Genomic DNA, 19,159 nt, shown 5'->3' on the forward strand with positions numbered 1-19,159 from the left:
CTCTGCTTCTCAATGATGAATCTCGAGATGAAGTGAATGTTTTGTTAAAGAATGCATTACCCTGGTATAGTGCTTTGAGGTGTGTAAAGTGCTTTCTCTTGTATCTCATTTGATTTACAGAGTAACTGTGAGGTAAGTATAGTTGACCCTGTTTTACAAGAGAGAAAACTGAGGCTCAGTAGATTGGGTGACTTGCCCAACAGGAAACAACTTATAAATGGCACAGCCGGTATTCAAACACTTAAAGTCATGTATATAGCACCAAGAACCCCTTAAGTGGGATACACTTGTATGGTTCCCCCTGCTGAAGGTAGGTACTGTGCACTATTGTGTGTTGATGTGGCCAAAGATTTATTGATAATGCTGATCCCCAAAGGGGAAATGTGAATGACATTTCTTTTAGTCCACTTCCAAATTAACACTGTGTTAGCACTGGTTCCCATGTGCTGTCTATGTGATGCTTACCTTCCTACCTGATTTACACAGGCTGCATTCCACATAGGAACATATCAAATTATAAATTATATATCTGCCTCACAGGATTGGTGCACATCGGGCAACACACAGACACATCTCCCTTTGTATTTACTTTTTTTCACATAGAAAATTATTCTTTGCTCTAGTCTTTGTTAGGATCTTAAAGCTGGTGTGACTGCAATCATGATATTTTATGTATTTTACTTTGTGTTCAAATACCTTCCCCTATCCCCTTCTCCCCGTGGTGAATGATTTATGTGTTTTGCTGCTTGAATCTTCATTGATGGCTACTTTTTTTTTTTCCTTCAGGTTTTGTGATGAAGGAACCTGTACAGATAAAGCCAATATTCTATATGCCTGGGCAAGAAATGCTCCCCCTACCAGACTCCCCAAAGGTATATCTGAGGCCTCTTGCACTTAGTCTTCTCTAAAGCTGTTTAATTTCTGACTCCAGAGTACTTTTTATCATATGTCCTTCCCACAGTTGTCGACAGTGTTCCATTTTGCAATTTCACAATAAAAATTACCTGTATTACTTGCTTTGCACTGAAAAGGTTTCACTTAGGTAGTTACTACTTCTCTGCCTCTCTTTGGTAAGTAACTTGCCCACACAACAGTTTAGACAGAATTAGAAAATATCCAAGTATACCTCAAGCCACCTTTGGCCTATGGGACATTGGTTCTTGACGGCAGGTGTGTTTCATGAGCCAGGAGAGCTAGGAATTAAATAAATTGCTGTTTCAGCAAACAGGTTTTTTTTTTTTTTAATAGTCTTGGAACCTGGATATTTAATGTAATGCCAAACCTCAGCTGGCTTTCTGACTTCACTCTAAACTGTTCATAACTTCCAATGTGTGAATAAATTACCAGGTTCTCTTTTATTACCATGTTTCTTAATATTGAGGGGAATGTGCCGTTCTCTAACAGACTAGGTCTGCCGTGGTTCAGGGACGGTGTCTTGTGATACACATGCTCTTCTCTTGCCTCCCTGCCTTTGCCAGCTCTAATTTTGCTTCAAATGAGCTTCTCAGTCCTCTCAATAGTTTACCAGGCAGCTGCTCCCAAACAAGTGTGGAAGCTAATGGGGGCTGGGGGAAGGCGGTTATAGATTTGTTGGCATTTTGAAGATCCATTCGTTGAGCAGATAGGAAAAAAATTTTCTCCGCCTATAAATATTTTCTCTGTAGATTTTTTTTTAAAGCTTCCTAGTAAACTCTATTAATAGTATGACTTTTAGGAACCCTTCAGATTCCAAGAACCTATTGACACACTGGACTTTGTAATCTCACTGATAACCGATTTCCTCAATAACATTTTTGCAGATACCTGTTTTCATGTGGGAATAAAAGCCTTTCCCCTGTGATGCTCCTAAGAAGTCTGTTTTCTAGATTCAATCAGAAAATAAAAATGAACGTGAACATATTCAAAACAAAATGAAAGTGGGTTTATGTATGTCTGTTATATATAGATCAGCAAGGGCAAGAATTTTGTTTTGTTCTATTTCTTTCAGAATGAGTGAATTTTCCTCTTAAAGTGTATGTGATTACTCTGGTTCTGAAATGGGAAGTAAGAATAGAATCCTATCAGAGCTTTGAGAAGGAATGATAGATTATATTAGAAATGTTCAGTGAATGCCTAGTTCATTTTCTTTTTAACATAACATAATTTCATATGTTATATGTTATTTTATTTCCCTTTGGATTTCAGAGATCAGCAACCTGAGATTAGCTCCATTTTAGACTTTGATTTCTAAAATATTAATTTGTCTTCTTTGTAAATCTTTAGGTGTTGGATTCAGAGTTGGAGGAGAGACTGGAAGTAAATACTTTGTACTACAAGTACACTATGGGGATATTAGTGCTTTCAGAGGTAAGTTTTGAAATGTTGGAACTAAGCACAACTTTAAATACTATAAATATATAAAATATATATAAAAATGTAAAATGTACATACTAACTATTGGCCACGCTTTCTGCCCACTGAGAAACAACTACTTTTGGGACTATTGAAGAAATGACTTTTTAAAATAATTTTTTTTATTAATATATAATGTATTATTTGTTTCAGGGGTACAGGTCTGTGATTCATCAGTCTTACACAATTCACAGCACTCACCATAGCACATACCCTCCCCAGTGTCCATCAGCCAGCCACCCCATCCCTCCCACCCCCCACCACTCCAGCAACCCTCAGTTTGTTTCCTGAGATTAAGAATCTCTTATGGTTTGTCTCCCTCTCTGGTTTCGTCTTGTTTCATTTTTCCCTCCCTTCCCCTATGATCCTCTGTCTTATTTCTCAAATTCCTCATATCAGTGAGATCATATGATACTTGCCTTTCTCTGATTGACTTATTTCACTTAGCATAATACCCTCTAGTTCCATCCACCTTGTTGCAAATGGCAAGATTTCATTTTTTGATGGCTGTATAATATTCGTGTGTGTATATATATATATATATATATGTATGTATATATATATATATATATATATATCTACATACCACATCTTTTTTATCCATTCATCTGTTGATGGACATCTTGAGTCTTTCCATAGTTTGACTATTGTGGACATTGCTGCTATAAACATTGGGGTGCATGTACCCCTTCGAATCACTACATTTGTATCTTTGGGGTAAATACCTGGTAGTGCAATAGCTGGGTCGTAGGGTAGCTCTATTTTCAACTTTTTGAGGAACCTCCATACTGTTTTCCAGGGTGGCTGCACCAGCTTGCATTCCCACCAACAGTGTAGGAGGGTTCCCCTTTCTCCACATCCTCTCCAACATCTTTTGTTTCCTGACTTGTTCATTTTAGCCATTCTGACTGGTGTGAGGTGGTGTCTCATTGAGGTTTTAATTTGTATTTCCCTGATGCCAAGTGATGCTGAGCACTTTCTCATGTGTCTGTTGGCCATTTGGATGTCTTCTTTGCAGGAATGTCTGTTTATGTCTCCTGCCCATTTCTTGATTGGATTACTTGTTCTTTGGGTGTTGAGTTCAATAAATTCTTTATAGATTTTGGATACTAGCCCTTTATCTGTATGTCATTTGAAAACATCTTCTCCCATTCTGTTGGTTGTCTTTTGGTTTTGTTGACTGTTGAAGAAATGACTTTTTTTTTTTTTAAGATTTTATTTTTTTTCTGACAGAAAGACAGCAAGAGAGGGAACGTAAGCAGGGGGAGTGGGAGAGGGAGAAGCAGGCTTCCTGCCGAGCAAGGAGCCCGATGTGGGGCTTGATCCCAGGACCCTGGGATCATGACCCGAGCCAAAGGCAGACGCTTAATGACGGAGCCACCCAGGCGCCCCAGAAATGACTTTTATTTTGAAAACTATATTCTTTTATACGTCCTACTGTGCTGCTTTCTCTTATGCTGACTTCAGGGTTCTTTTGCTTTCCAATGTAGTGTCTTAATCTACCCTCTCCTCTTAGGGGATTCCTTCCAAGGAGTATTGTCAGAAGAATAGGGATTTAGCATTTATTTCCATTACTACAGGCAAACCACTGGAAGAGTCATCATGTTTTGCAGTACCAGAAAAGTTCTCCAATACTCGGGTTCATGTCAGTGCTTAATCTGTGATCTATACTTACCACTTCGTGAACTCATCCATTGTCCACTGCACTGAGGCACAGAGTCCACCTACTCCTTTGACACCTGCTAAACGTCCCCCTAGACAACTCATTGGTCTACCCATGATTACGATGCACTTCATTTTTTCTTTATTGAAGTATAATTGACATATAATACCCTATTCATTTCAGATGTGTATCATAGTGATTCAGTATTTTTATACATTATGAAATGATCCCCATGGTAAGTCTAGTTACCATCTGTCAGTATACAAAGTTATTACAATATTATTGACTATGTTCCCTATGCTGTCCATTGATCCTCATGACTTTATTTTATAACTGGAAGTTTGTACTATGTACTCCATTTAAATCATCCTTTTCTTTTTTTTATTTAAATTTTTTATTGTTATGTTAATCACAATATATTAAATCATTTGTTTTGGTGTAGTGTTCCATAATTCATTGTTTGTTCATAACACCCAGTGCTCCATGCAGAATGTGCCCTCCTCAATACCCATCACCAGGCCAACCCATCCCCCCACCCTCCTCCCCTCTAGAAACCTCAGTTTGTTTTTCAGAGTCCATCATCTCTCCTGGTTCGTCTCCCCCTCTGACTTACTCCGCTTCATTCTTCCTCTCCTGCTATTTTCTTTTTCTTTTTTCTTAAAATATGTTGCGTTATTTGTTTCAGAAGTACAGATCTGTGATTCAACAGTCTTACACATTTCACAGCGCTCACCATAGCACATATCTTCCCCAATGTCTATCACCCAGCCACCCCATCCCTCCCACCCCCCACCACTCCAGCAACCCTCAGTTTGTTCCTGAGATTAAGAATTCCTCATATCAGTGAGGTCATATGATACGTGTCTTTCTCTGATTGACTTATTTCACTCAGCATAACACCCTCCAGTTCCATCCACGTCGTTGCAAATGGCAAGATCTCATTCCTTTTGATGGCTGCATAATATTCCATTGTGTATATATACCACATCTTCTTTATCCATTCATCTGTCGATGGACATCTTGGCTCTTTCCACAGTTTGGCTATTGTGGACATTGCTGCTATAAACATTGGGGTGCACGTACCCCTTCAGATTATTACATTTGTATCTTTGGGGTAAATACCCCGTAGTACAATTGCTGGATCGAATGGTAGCTCTAATTTCAACTGTTTGAGGAACCTCCATACTGTTTTCCAGAGGGGTTGCACCAGCTTGCATTCCCACCAACAGTGTAGGAGGGTTCCCCTTTCTCCACATCCCCACCAACATCTGTCGTTCCCTGACTTGTTAATTTTAGCCATTCTGACGGGTGTGAGGTGGTATCTCATTGAGGTTTTGATTTGGATTTCCCTGATGCCGAGCGATGCTGAGCACTTTTTCATGTGCCTGTTGGCCATTTGGATGTCTTCTTTGGAAAAATGTCTGTTCATGTCTTCTGCCCATTTCTTGATTGGATTTAAATCATCCTTTTCTTATTATAGAATCATTAACATGAGGACGGGGGCCCCCGTTCCCAAGGCAGCCAAGACTGGTACTTGTTCCTTGTGCTGCATTTAGTCGAACTCCAACTGCCTTCCAGGTTCACACTTCAGTGTTCATGGGAGAGCAAATATTAAGCAATCTTCTCCTTAGCTTATCGGCTTTTCCACTATGTCTTGCTGACTTATACATATTGCCCCGAGTTCTCTAATTTAACATTATATTTCTGCTAACTAACGTCATACATTTTCCTCTCCAGACACATTAGCTTGCCCTCTGACAACTTGAAGTCTTGAAGTACCATGTCCATCTCTGTCTATGAAGTATCTTCTGGGGCCTTTGCTGAGAGTGCCTCATGTGGTGATAGGTCCATAGATTCTCAGTATTCAGGACTGGGACAGTAAATACAGCCTTTCTCTGGAAAAAGACATTAGAAAGGATAATTTTATATGATTGAAAAATTGTCATTAGCACTGCAGTCAGATAGATTATCAATTAAACAAGCTCCTGTGGACCAGCCCATGAACCTAACATCCAAATAAATTCCAAATTGTTTTTATATTAAAAATATGCTTTGAGTTATAGTATACAAATAGCTTTCCATTTTTGGAACAGTACCTAAAGTCTTAAGTTATTCACTGTAGTTTTGAGACAGGGTTTTGTTGAAAAGAATGGAATAAATGTTTTTGTTTGAGGAACAAAGACGGAAATGATCTGCTCTAAAAATTTACCATGTTGGTGTGAGCGGATCAGGCAGATTCCAACACTGCTGACTTCCAAAGCATTGACAAGACTGTAATTTCCCAAGAAGGCAAGGAAGGTTTTCCCTGACTACCACAACTAAAGTAGCTGACCATACCCACGCACTCCCCCACCCCCACTCTCTGTCCCTCTATAGAGTCCTGGACTTCACTTTCAGCCAGATTCCTCCTAGCTTTGTAGTACATCCTACCGGGTACCACACTGATACCCTAGGAAAGATGGATGATATAGACTAGTTTTAAAATATATTCCTGTCATAATTTAATTTATTATTGGTGAGGAATTAATTTTGTTTTGTATTTTATGTTTAATCTAAGGATAATTTAAAAGTTCTGAGATTTAATATATAAATATACAGTTATTCTTTACTCTAAGAGACTGATAAGGAACTTTTATAGTAATTTTTCATTTTTCACTTTTTTGAGAACCATTTTTCTAAAAGAAGGCATATATGAGGTATGAGTTGGAAGGATTACTGGTACTATAATTCATGGACCTTATTGTAATATAATAAAAATGTAAGCAAAAAATTTCACCCATGTAATTTTTTCAGTAGTATTAGATAAGATCTTGTGCCTTAAGCTATACGTGACTTAGAAAATAAATAAATGCATGGGAAGATATCAAATCTCACTAAAACTAGAGAGCATTTTACATTTATTAAATCGGGGGTGAGTGGAGGCGGAATTAGAAAACCAGGACTGCCAGGGTTTGAACTAATCTGGCACAGTTTGGGGAGCTTTTTAAATTAGTGCAGGGTTTTGAAAAGCAACTTTGTCATATCATACACATTTTATATAGAACATTAAAATCTTGCTCAAGGCTTTTATCCTAAAGAAAGAGTTGTTGTTTTTAAATGAGCTTCCTACCCATGGTTGTTTATGCCCTATTAACTATTAAAATGAAAAATTGGAGATTTAACAAAGGTCCCTTAATAGGGGACTAGTTAAATAAATGGTATAATAGCAAATCATAAAAATTTATATAGACCATCAAAAAACAAATCATAAAACTGTGTGTATGCTTGCATGTTTCCAAGTATTATAAAGAACAAGGAAAAAAAATAGTCAATAAGCATGAAAGTCAGAATTGTGTGATTATTTTTCCTTTAAAATGTTATAACATTATCTTGATGTTTTTCAATTTCACAAGTGGAAGTACTGTTAAGTCTTTCAGTACCTACCAGTTAGTATGCTGTGTTCCCAGTCATACCTTCCTGACAAAAAGCATCAGTATAAATCTCTACATGCCTGATTTTCTTTAAGGAGTGATTTATACTGTATAAAGATTCTATATTGGATGGCACACTTATCTGTAGATGCACCTAGAAATGAAAAATAATTATATCATCATATCTTCGATTACAAATTATGTATGCTTTTATTATATATCATATATATTTGTATTATATATTTTATATTACACATATAAACACACATATATAATCATATTAGTGTCAGTCCAGATTTGAACTAAATATTAAAACTGTTGATGATATTTTTTAAGTATAGAAATTAAACATCAGAAGCAGACTCACAGTGCAAGGACATTACTACACTACTGAAAAGTAGGAAAATATCTGGCTTAAGGGTGTATTTATCCTTACAGGGAGTATTTATCCTTATATGAGAAACCTAGGACTTTTCTTTAATAAAACACCAACAGTGAAGGAAAAATCTTTTAAAATTTGTTGGAATCTGATAAAGTATCAGAAGTCAGATGAGTATGTCTCGGACTGTGATCTCTATCAGTAGGAAAAAAAATCGAGTGTGATTTTAGAGTGAGTTCTGTGGGATTGCATGAAATACTTGTTTTGGTTTGGTCTTTGTTTTAGAAACTGCACAGAACGTGAAGCTGTGCAAGCATCATTTAGAAGCAGCCATCTTTATTAAATGCCATGTCAGTCACAGTGTCAGACCCTTGCCGGGGCTGGGTATCCTAACCTTCCTGCCCACAGGAGTTTAGTATATGGTAGCAGGAGAGACAAGCACAAAATCTGCTTTTATAGACAATACTAGAAATGTATACCAGCTCTGGGGGCTGTGGAGAGAGGCAGAGCATGCATGTTTGCTGGGAAGAGAGGGGACGTGTCTGGGAAAGGCTTCTTAGCTGATGGAAACAGAGCAAGGATTTGAATGGTGATCAGGAGCCCCCAGGTAGGCAGGGGCAGGGGGAAGACATGTTCCAGACAAAGGTAAAAGTGTGTGCATAGACACAGGGAAGTGAAAAGCCTCATGTCCACAAGGAACTTTTGGTAATTTGGTACTACTGGAGTGTGAAATGCAAAGAGAGAAGTGGCAAGAAATGAGAACATTGGTGAAGGGTGGGGTCAGACCATAGAGAGCTTTGTTAGGACTTTATTTGGCAAAGCACTCAGAGTGCTTATTAGCCAAGCCTTAACCTAAGCTTCAGTCCTAAGCTTGACAGCGTGGGAAAGCTACTAGCCTAATGAAGAAAAGATCGGGACTTCAGCAGGCCAGGGTGACCCAGGACTGAGGCTCCGGAAAGCCAGAATGAATCCTTTTTTAAATGTACACTTCCTAGCTTTTTATAAATTAATTCTATGGAAAAAATAAAGTAATATAGTTAGAAATGATTGTCCCAGGGAGCCTGACTGGCTCGGTTGGTGGAGTGTGCAGCTGTTGATCTTGGGGTTGTGAGTTCCAGCTCCACGTTGGGTGTAGCGGTTGCTTAAAAATATTAAAAAAAAAAATGAATATCCTATATAAACAGTAATCTTGTACAGGGGTTAGGTGATGAGACTCTTAAGACCAGATGGCCTGGCAAAGGTACTTGCTAGTTCTGTTAACCGTCACAAAATTTCTAGACCTCTCTGCCCTCCTCACCTGTAAAATGGGATCATAATGGTTCATATAAAGGTACCTGCTAAGTACTCAGTAAATGTTAACTGGTATCATGGTAGTCCCTATAAAAGGCTTCAAGGTGACATAAATTGCCCTAAATGCAACCTTTTGGTCATAGTTGCCCATAATATAAAGACAGTGTTGGTTACTTTTCAAGGGTATTAAAATTTCTTGTTATATGTAGACACAGAACTATTCATAGCTGTCACGTTGTGACTAGGAGTTTCCCAGTTGTGCTGTTCCCTGTTCTCCACAACAGTTTTTATTATTCATAGTTCATTTATAAGAAGATAAACTACAAGACTGTCCCTGCCCTCAAGGAAATTAGAATAATGGGAACTAGAGATTCCTCCTGGTCCTCTTTTTTTTTTTTCACCCAAGTTTTTTCAATCAAGTCTTGTTCCAAAGAGAAAATTCTCCTGAGATTATTGCAGAAATTTGCCACATTTCTTTTGGGCATTTTGGCCCACGGGAATCTTAAGAAAACTGGCCTCTCCTTTGCAGAGTTACTGGTATTAGCTTCCTGGTCTTCAACATTAACTCATTTCTCAAATTGGAAAACCCGTTTACTCACTAACTGAAGTTGGAACAGATATCCTTAAAATGGATGTAAGGACCTCTGCCCAAGTGCCTAAGTTCCGACTCCCTTTGGGTTGGCAGAATTTCCAGGCTTGTAAACTGCTTCCTGTCCTTCAACTCTTGTTGCTTATAGGAAAACGAGCAGGTATTGTCAAGGATACAGACCCTCTCCCCCCATCACACAGTCACATACACACACATCTGAGCTTGCTTCCACCCCCCCAGCCCAGCCCTCAAAATAAACATGCATTTGAGCATATTCCTTGCTAGTACAGCTAAGAGATTCATTTTCCTTAGAGGGGGTTTTTAATACTTAATTCTAAGTCAGATGAATGAAACCTGGGGATCCCGTTTTCAGCTCTCCTTTATGTGAGCTCTCAGAAATTTAGTCTCCAAATTTTTGGGATTGTAAGTAAAATCATATCATAAAATTACAGGTAGTACCCTTAGCGAACAAATCATTTTTGATAGCCATGTTTTCCAGAAAGCTAAGGTTTTAACTCTGCAAATACTATACCTTCAAAACATTTTGGACAGAAATGTTGCCCAAATATATTACATGTCTTTTGAAATTAAAATAGGGGGTAGATGCTTAATGCCGATAGCTGTGTCCACCATAACTGATTGGTAATAGATGTTAGTTTCCCTCCTTATCGCTGTCCCCCTTTTCTTCATAATTCAGGGATATCATCCTGAACTTTAACTACTGCACAATGATTTCCCTCAAAATTTTAGGACTATATGGAGTTTTTCTGTTACAGGGGTTGTTGCCTTCTTCTATCTGCTTTTCTGTATTTCTGTATTTTCTGTATGTTCTTTGTCAAGCTACCATTTCAACTCATTTTAATTCAAACAGAGCACTGCATGGAGGCTAAGATGGGCAAATTCAAAAATCTGCCTTCATGGAGCTCACCATCCAGTGGTGGCAAATAAAAATAAAACAATAGCTATAATCACATGAGTCAGTACACCTTCCTTGGGGCTAGAGGGGATTGAGAGTCAGGCAAGACCATGCCCAGTTGAGAAAGAGATCGATTTCTTATAGGCATCATTCTCCCTTGTTCTAAATTGATGAGTTAGATGTGGAATCTAGGTGGCTCCTTTTCATGTAATTGTTCACAAATTTACAATAAACAGACTCAGAATTGAAGTCCTTACAAGGAACTTTCTGAATAAAATCCTGAGAACACTAGTGCCTGGACTTGGTGACCTTCGGATTTGATTTCTCCTTGCCTTCTTTGTGTCATTCCATCCTGTGATCCATTAGGCGTGGCTTTTGCACAGCTTCATTCCAGGAAAGTGGCTATTACTAGACATACGGTGTGAGTGCAAGCATGCACACCCCATGCTTGTCCACATCCACACCATGGGGGTTCCTGGCTCACCACCGCTGCAGGAACAGTAGGAAGAGCATGAGAGAATAGAAACAATGGCAAGCAGAAGGGAAAACAGAGGGCTCTCGAGGAATTCTAATTCCACGGTGACTTCTGCCGCATCTCTGCCAGGAAGCTATTGCAAAAAGCTTTGAAATTGTGAGCCCAGGAAAAATCCCTTGCTAATGCATTTTTTAATAAGATGGAGCATAGATCAGTGGCAGGGCAGCTGCTCTTAAAATTATTTCATTCCAGTATAAAGCAGACTACTCTGACTTTAGTGGAAGCGTGAGAGTGCTCTTGACTCCCTGATACCTGATGGCAGAGATATCGGGGAAACTGCGGGGAAGGTTGTGCCCCACCGCTTCCTCTGTTGTTTTCTCTAAACCCCTCCCAGTGGCTTCCTCCTGCATGCTCCCCAGGAAGAAAGACCATCTTCTTTTACTCCTCTGCAAAGTGAGGGAGGGATACTGTGGGTGGGGTGTTTAAATCCATGTATTTTCTAGCATTCTGGATTACATTCCATATTTGAGAAACTCCTTAAAATTGCAAGTGTGGAATGTGTTACTTCTTCCCCACCCCCAGGGAGCTGCCTGAAAGCCATGAGCCTCTACACTGACAAGGAGACTAGCACTCAGCCTGGCCTTCCCTGAATAGGACCCTGATGTGCACATAGTCCAACAAGCCTAATCCCCTTCCAGAATATAGGAGGTTAAGGGCGTCTGGGTGGCTCAGTCGGTTAAGTGTCTGCCTTTTGACTCCTGTCATGGTCCCAGGTCCTGACATCAAGCCCCAGGTCAGGCTCCCTCCTCAGTGGGGAGACTGCTTCTCCCTCTCTCTCTTTCCCTCTCATGCTCTCTTTTCCCCGCTCATGCTCTCTCACGCTATTTCTCTCTCTCAAATAAACAAAATCTTTAAAAAATATATAGGAGGTTAGTTCTCACCATGGTCTTTCATTCCAGGGTGCACATAACGTGTCCACGTTCTCAACACCAAAGATAGCAGCCCTGCTTAAGCAAGCATAGCCTCGGCACATACAGAAAGGTGGTTCCAGGAAGAGTACATTTTGCCTCAGTTTCCCTCTTTTCTCCCAAGGCTGTGGGAGAAAACTTCCATTTTTTAAAATTTCTTTCTTTCTTTCTTTTTTGTTTTTACTTAATCTCTTTTTTTTATATTAACATATAATGTATTGTTTGTTTTGGGGGTACAGGTCTGTGATTCATCAGTCTTACACAATTCACAGCACTTTTTATTTCTTTATTATTCCTTGATATAAGGGCACAAACTTTTACTCAATGCTTTGGGCCAAATGTGGTTTGGAAGTAAGAACTTTAAATCTGATAGAAAGGTCCTCAAACACATAAATCATGTATTACATATATCACCTTTGGGAGTCTGGGGCACCATCCCTAATCATATATGCTTATATTCCTATAGCAAAATGTTCAAATAGTCACGCTACAAGGGATAAATAAAAATCATATATAGCATCACATCTGTTCAGACCAAATTTTGCTGCCAAACATTATTAAAAAAAACCTTAGGCTTCCAGAGCTTTTCAGATTTCAGAATTGCAAAAAGTTCTATTAGAACAAAGAAACTTATTCCCTAACACTGGAGTTCTCAGTTAAAATAATAACAAGGATGGCAGGACTGTGGATAGATCTGAATATTTTCCCATGAAAATAATCTCTCTCAGACTTTATTTTTCATCTTTTGGAAAATACAGAAAAACATTAAAAAAAAAAGTAAAAAAATTGCAGTGCCTTACTATTCAAAAAGCTTATATGAGGTGAATGCTGCACATCTCTATGAATGTCCTAAAAACCCATGACTTATACACTTTAAAGGGGTAAATTGCATGTTATGTGAATTACACCTCAGTGAAACTATTAAAGAAAAGGTTACAGAGGATGATAGGTTACAAAGGAAAGGAAAAATCTGTGATACCCTCTTCATTTCTACCTCCCTTTCTCCCTGGACTCCCACCTCCAGGTAACTATCATTTCTATCTGCCTACTTTTCACATGCTTATCCTAACTAACAGTTCTGTATAAACACAGAAACCACAGATGTGTATATATGTACTTTTTCTTTTTTGGACAAAAATCAGACCACTGTCTTCACAGATCTACATCTGCTGTTGTTTTTAATTTAACAATGTACCCTTGGCATATTTCTAAGGCAGACCATGTAAAGCTCTTCAATTATTTATAATGGCTGCCTAGTATTCTGTTGTGCACATATACTATAATTTATATATCCTGTTCCCTATTAAAGACATTTAAGTTCTGAGTTTTTTTGCTATCACAAGCGGTGCTGCGGTGAACTTTAATGTAAACGGTGTTTTAAGTAACGATGTATTGCTACTGCAGGGTAGATCTCTAGAAATGGGATTTTTGGGTCGTGTAGTGTTTAAGCCTTAACAGATTCCACCAAATTACCCAACAAAACAGTTCTTCCAATTTACAATCCAAGTGAATGAGTGAGCCTCATATCCTTACCTCCACTAGATGTTTTCACACTTGAAAAATTTTGCCCGTTGTTTACTTAGACAATGGAATGCTTCTTATTATTTCATTAATAGGATTGGAATTAGCTGGAAGGTCTTAATAGAATTACCTCTCAAGTACATACTCTTCACTAAATCCTGAGAAGTCAGGATTTCTCAGAATCTAATCTAAGGAGTACCTGCACCAGAATCTCCTTGGGGTGCTTTTTAGAGTGAAAATTCCTGGTTCCAACCAATACTGAATCAGACGCACAAAAAAGGGTAGAGGTGAGGCACCGGTGTATTGGAGCTGGCTGATACTGACTCACAAGACCCAGTTGTTAATTTTCAGATGTATTTTGTAACCATCACTAAAAATGAAGGCAATAGATGCTCAAAAATTATCATCTCCTGATTATTTTACTACATTTTACTATCACTGCTCTTGAGGATATTTAAGTTATTATTTCTCTTGTATCCATATAGTGGAAATACTGTAAAATGGTGTTTAACTGCTCATCTCTTCCCAGCCCAGTGTTCAGTGCTGTCACATCGATAGCTTGAAATCACCCATGGTGGGAAGTGTCACATTATGCAAATTGACAAATGCTGCAGATCAGTGCTTGAGAAATTATTTTGTTGGTTGTTTAGATTTAAGAAAATGACGGAGGGGTGCTGGGTGGCGCAGTCCATTAAGTGTCTGACTCTTGGTTTCAGCTCAAGTTGTGATCCCAGGGTCGTGAGATCAAGCCCCAGGACGGGCTCTGCACTCAGCATGGAGTCTGCTTGAGATTCTCTCTCCCTCTCCCTCCGCCCCTCCCATTTGTGCTTGCTCTCTCTCTCTCTCTCTTGCTGTCTCTAAAATAAATCAATCTTTTTAAAAAAGAGAGAAAGTTATGGAAAAGGTGTTGGTGATGCAGATTATTGTGAATAGTCTTACAATTTGAGGAAATATTTTTCCAATGTTAAAAGCCATTAACCAGCACAGCAAAGATTTTACCCACATCACTGACAAGCAAATGCAGTTCCAACATTTATCTTTGTTGTTTCAATAAACAAGAACATCAGCAAACATTCTTGTCTGAATTACTCATCAGTTAAAACCATACATTGGCTATGGAGAAGTTCAAAAAAAAATGAGGAAAGAATTCTGTGTCATTCAACCAGTAATATGGAATTTACAGTAAAGAATATTATATATTTTATTATTTATTGTGTGCTACACATCATTTATATTATATAACAAAAACTATAATAAATTCATATGTACACACACATGCATATTTTTCCCCAGAGACAATATGTTACCAGTACCAGTGAGCCCAGAATTCTGGAATTTTAATGAGCTGCCCAGTTGATTTTGATGCAAACTAAAGTTTAAAAACAGAGGCTCAGATTGTCCTAGTAAGAATTGAAGTGACTTCGGCATTTTTTTTCCCCTGTACTACGTGTGTGTCAGGGCAATCTCCTGGGGCTTGGGACATGAGCAGAATAATTTGCACTTACCAAAATAAGTATAATTAAATCTCAATTCTCTTAAGAAAGGGGGAGCTTTGAAAGAGGAAAATTGCATTTAATTACTGCCTGGTATTCTAGCGCTTTCTTGATTTCACTTAGAAATTTGAAGGAGCGTTTATTCTTAACTTTTTCAGAAAATTTGATGTTTGGATTTCAAGGAGTTGTAATAGTAGAAGCCATTTACAATGAATAGATGACTTTCTTGGATATCCCCCTTGCTCTATATAGGTCTGCAAATGTTCCTTCTTTACACTTAATTCAGATGAACCTATTTGAAGGGTGAGCAAAAATAAGTTATATCCCCCCTTCATTTTTTACATTTTTCTTTTTAAGTGGAATGTATGGAGTGACAGGGACTAGAAAGTGAGAGAAAGGCAGAGACCATGAGAGCAATTCTGAGAGAGAAATGATTGGCAAGCAGGTGACATTCCACCTGCACAAAATTCTGTAGCCTCTTACACCTTTGCAGATAAAGAAGAGATGGAGATGTGGCTGAGACTGCACTATTGAAAAGAAAACCATAACTTTCTTTTCTTCTGAGAAGAAAGGACTAAAAACCAGAGACCTTATGTGCTGTATACTAAGGTGTTTTTAAAGTGCTTGTTTTTAACCCCAGAGACTTGAGTCTTCAGGATGATTAGGTAAGAACAGTGTGCCGGGAGGGCTCATCCAGCCCAACCCCTCCATTTTACAGAAATGGGGATCGATGCTCAGAAAGGTTAAGTGATTTGCCTAAGGTGATATAGCTACTAGTCCAATGCTATTAAAAACCGAAAAAATTTAATTTGCATTGGATTTCTAGTTTGTATATAAGCCAAAGTTCATGTCCACTATGTAAAACAAATAATGGAGTCAGTGTTTCTAAACTTTGAACCACTAGGAACCAGGAGGAATGAACTCAATCATGCACAACAGAATAAATATGTATAAAGATGGAGTCACTTACCTCATCTCATTTAGACCTTTTCATCCTGATGTATGAAGTAATCGACTTCCCTTATCAAGCAGGGATATTTCTAAATCAGGTTGCTTGATAATCCCACTGCTTTCAGAAGAATTGTAATCGGATGTTCTTCATGTTCCTGTCTACCCTTCATTATACACAAGCAGCTTGATGTGAGTCATGGGAATGATTTTAGGTCTATTCAGTACCTCTCAAATGATCCAAAAGAAGCCTATTATCTGCAATATTTTTTTGCTCTTGCCAATCTCTTCATGCAAATGTGAGTTCCCTGATTCCCTAGCTTCCTGCATTTCAACTTTGTTAATCATCCTCAGTATGGAAGACTAATGATCCTTATTCATCTCATTCATTCCATGGGGCACCTGTTTATTTTAATACCCAAATATGGCCGTTAAGTATCAGGAATTACATTTTCATTTATTTGGTTATGAGAAGACCTATAAAAGCACTGCAGTATTATTTCTATTTTAAAGGATATATTCAGAATGTTTTTTTATCCCTGAAATGTGTTTTTTAAAGCAATTTAACATTGAACAATATAATATTTAGTTTAAGTGATGTCTTTTTTAGGAAAAAAGAACGTTCCCTAACACCATTTAGTTTGTCGTATCTCGAATTTATTTTCTAGTTGTTTTTCAAGAAAACCGTATACTTTACCTTCATTTATTCCTTTGCAACTCATGCTTTTGTAATCACTCATAATTATTAACTCCTCTTTTGAAGTTGGTCATGGCTACATAGTCCCAACTAATTAATTCACTTAAATTAATAGCAGATAACATTTCATTACTTAGCCAAAAGAAATTAAGAGGAGGAATAGTTACTTGCACATCGGCTCACATAAAAATTAGAAGATGCAATTAAGTTTCAGTGTCATCTAGTTCAGGGCCCTGACACTCTTCAAGGCATTTTTCACATGTTTCATACATATTCCAGCTGGTTTCCAACCCCTCACCCTGTCCCTCACTGGTCCCCTTCATTGCCTTAGCACGTTTATATTTGTTTACTGTGTTCTAGGAATTCTGGCAAATGATAGAAGTTCTTAAAGAGGTATGCTAGGATTTGCACCTTCCATTTCCCATTTACTATTAATTCCCTTGTATGTTAGTTGACTGTCTTACTTGTAAAATGGAAAAGATAACCCTAATAAATACATGATCAAAAAAACATTTGATGAAAATGATTCAATTATAATATTTAGTGATATTTACAAAATATTCTGTTAGAAAAATGTAATCTAGCCTATCCGGGGCTTGGAAGAGACACCATGAACCTCCCTCTTTATGCCAACAGAAACATTACTCACCTCTTCATCCAATTTGGAAACCCTTCCTCCTGCTCTCCATTTCTTTTCATTATCTATTAATTCTTATTTTCTCTATCTTTGAAAACTTTCAAGAGTTTTTCTTATTGTAGGAATATTTCTCCTCTCCACACTTGCCTAGCCCCATTTTTTTGGCAAGACTTTCTTATTCTTGTTTCCCCAACTTAAGTGTAATATACCACCTGGAAATAACTGAAAGGAGAATAAAATCTGGTCAGTAACCAGAGTCCCTTCTACCCTAACCCTTTATCTTATAGTAAAAAGACTTGCTTAAGGACTGAGGAAATTTTGAGAGATAATTTGGGTCACCAAAGGGTTTCAGTGTTTTTTCATTAATGTAGAAGTGATACTTAGCACTTACATACCACCTCTTAACTCAAGTGCTTTATAAATGTTACTTTATTCACATCACAACATAAACATATTGAATGACTGAAAATTAATGCTAAATCAAATATATGAGCTATAATGTCCTAAATGTATTCCCTAATTAATACCATGGACTACTTGCATGCATAATTATATGTAAATTAGATACTTCAGATTAATTTTTTCATTGAAGAACCAAGCACAATACACAATAGTATTTTAAGTTGATGAAGGCAGTTGGGTGGAAAATGTAGCCACTGATTTTAGATTGAGCTTCAAAGGGGTATACTGCAGTTAAATTACTGCTTTTGCAGAATATAAACTTCCTATTTTCGAAACAAAGTAGGATAGTGTTGCCTCTTTTGTTTATCATTCATGAGCAGTTAGAGGTTTAAGTTAAATAAAAGGGGGAGAACCTGTTGCACAAAAGAGTTGAGAATTCCAAAGGGAGTGAAAGGTTAACCCTTTATATACATAAAAAATACTCTCAAAATGATTCAAAAATTCATAATAGAGCATTTTATATGAGAAACAATTTTAGCTTTATGTTTCAAGTTGAATTTAAACCAGTAACTTTGAGACGCCTGGGTGGCTCAGTCGGTTAAGTGTCTGCCTTGGGCTTAGGTCATGATCCCAGGGTCCTAGGCTCCAGCCCTGCATCAGGATCCCTGCTCAGTGGGGAGTCTGCTTTTCCTTCTCCCTCTCCTCCTTCCCCACCACCCCCCCCCGCCCCGACCCCTTTAATTTAAAAAATTAAAAAAAATAATAAAACAGCATCTTTGAATAAAAATCTTAAAGCCTCTTTTCATTCCATTATTTATTTTATCTAATACTTTTTGTGTGGCTCCTAGACTTTTGCAGGTACATTCAGCCCTCAGTGGGGAGAACAGACAATAATTGGGAGAATGCAGAAGAAAATTTAGGTTATCCTTTTTTAAATGAATATATATTAAAAACAGAGATACAGTAAAAAAAAAAGTTGAAGGACTTTCCTTGAGAGAAAGGGGAAAAAATATTTCCTAGTAACCAGTTCAGCAGAAAGTTCAAGAACCAATCAATAATTTAAAAATTCACTGGCATTTAAAAAGTACTGTATTTACTTAGGATTGCTGGGTTTTTTAAAAATTAAATTTTACTTCCTTAGAAGTATGATTCTGGAGCCGGTTTAGAACTCTGAGAGGAGAATTGTATAAATCCTAAGCTTTACTATAATTTTTTTTTTTTGCATTCATAAAAGATGGAAACAGGAAGGTGCTCTGACATTAGTCATGCCGTAACATCCTCCACGCACAGAGTAATTATAAAAGCACATTGGTGAGCCTGCCTGCCTGCCTTCCATTTGATCTCTTTTGGGAACAGAACAGGCCATCATTTGTGAAAGTC

General features: G+C 37.8%; 1 protein-coding gene across 3 annotated transcripts in view; it reads left to right on the forward strand.

Annotated features, from left to right (window-relative positions):
• PAM (peptidylglycine alpha-amidating monooxygenase) overlaps positions 1 to 19,159 on the forward strand; it is a 277,506-nt gene that overhangs the window by 182,635 nt on the left and 75,712 nt on the right. For all 3 annotated transcript variants that reach the window (XM_088023415.1, XM_088023413.1, XM_088023414.1), the window contains 2 exons: positions 787 to 872; positions 2,263 to 2,346. In XM_088023415.1, the coding sequence (XP_087879541.1) occupies positions 787 to 872; positions 2,263 to 2,346 (170 nt within the window). The remainder of the gene's footprint in view (positions 1 to 786; positions 873 to 2,262; positions 2,347 to 19,159) is intronic.

Source organism: Eumetopias jubatus, unplaced genomic scaffold (assembly GCF_037043125.1).
Source record: "Eumetopias jubatus isolate StellerSeaLion01/CBP00866 unplaced genomic scaffold, mEumJub1_p1.0 scaffold_5, whole genome shotgun sequence".
Taxonomy (NCBI): domain Eukaryota; kingdom Metazoa; phylum Chordata; class Mammalia; order Carnivora; family Otariidae; genus Eumetopias; species Eumetopias jubatus.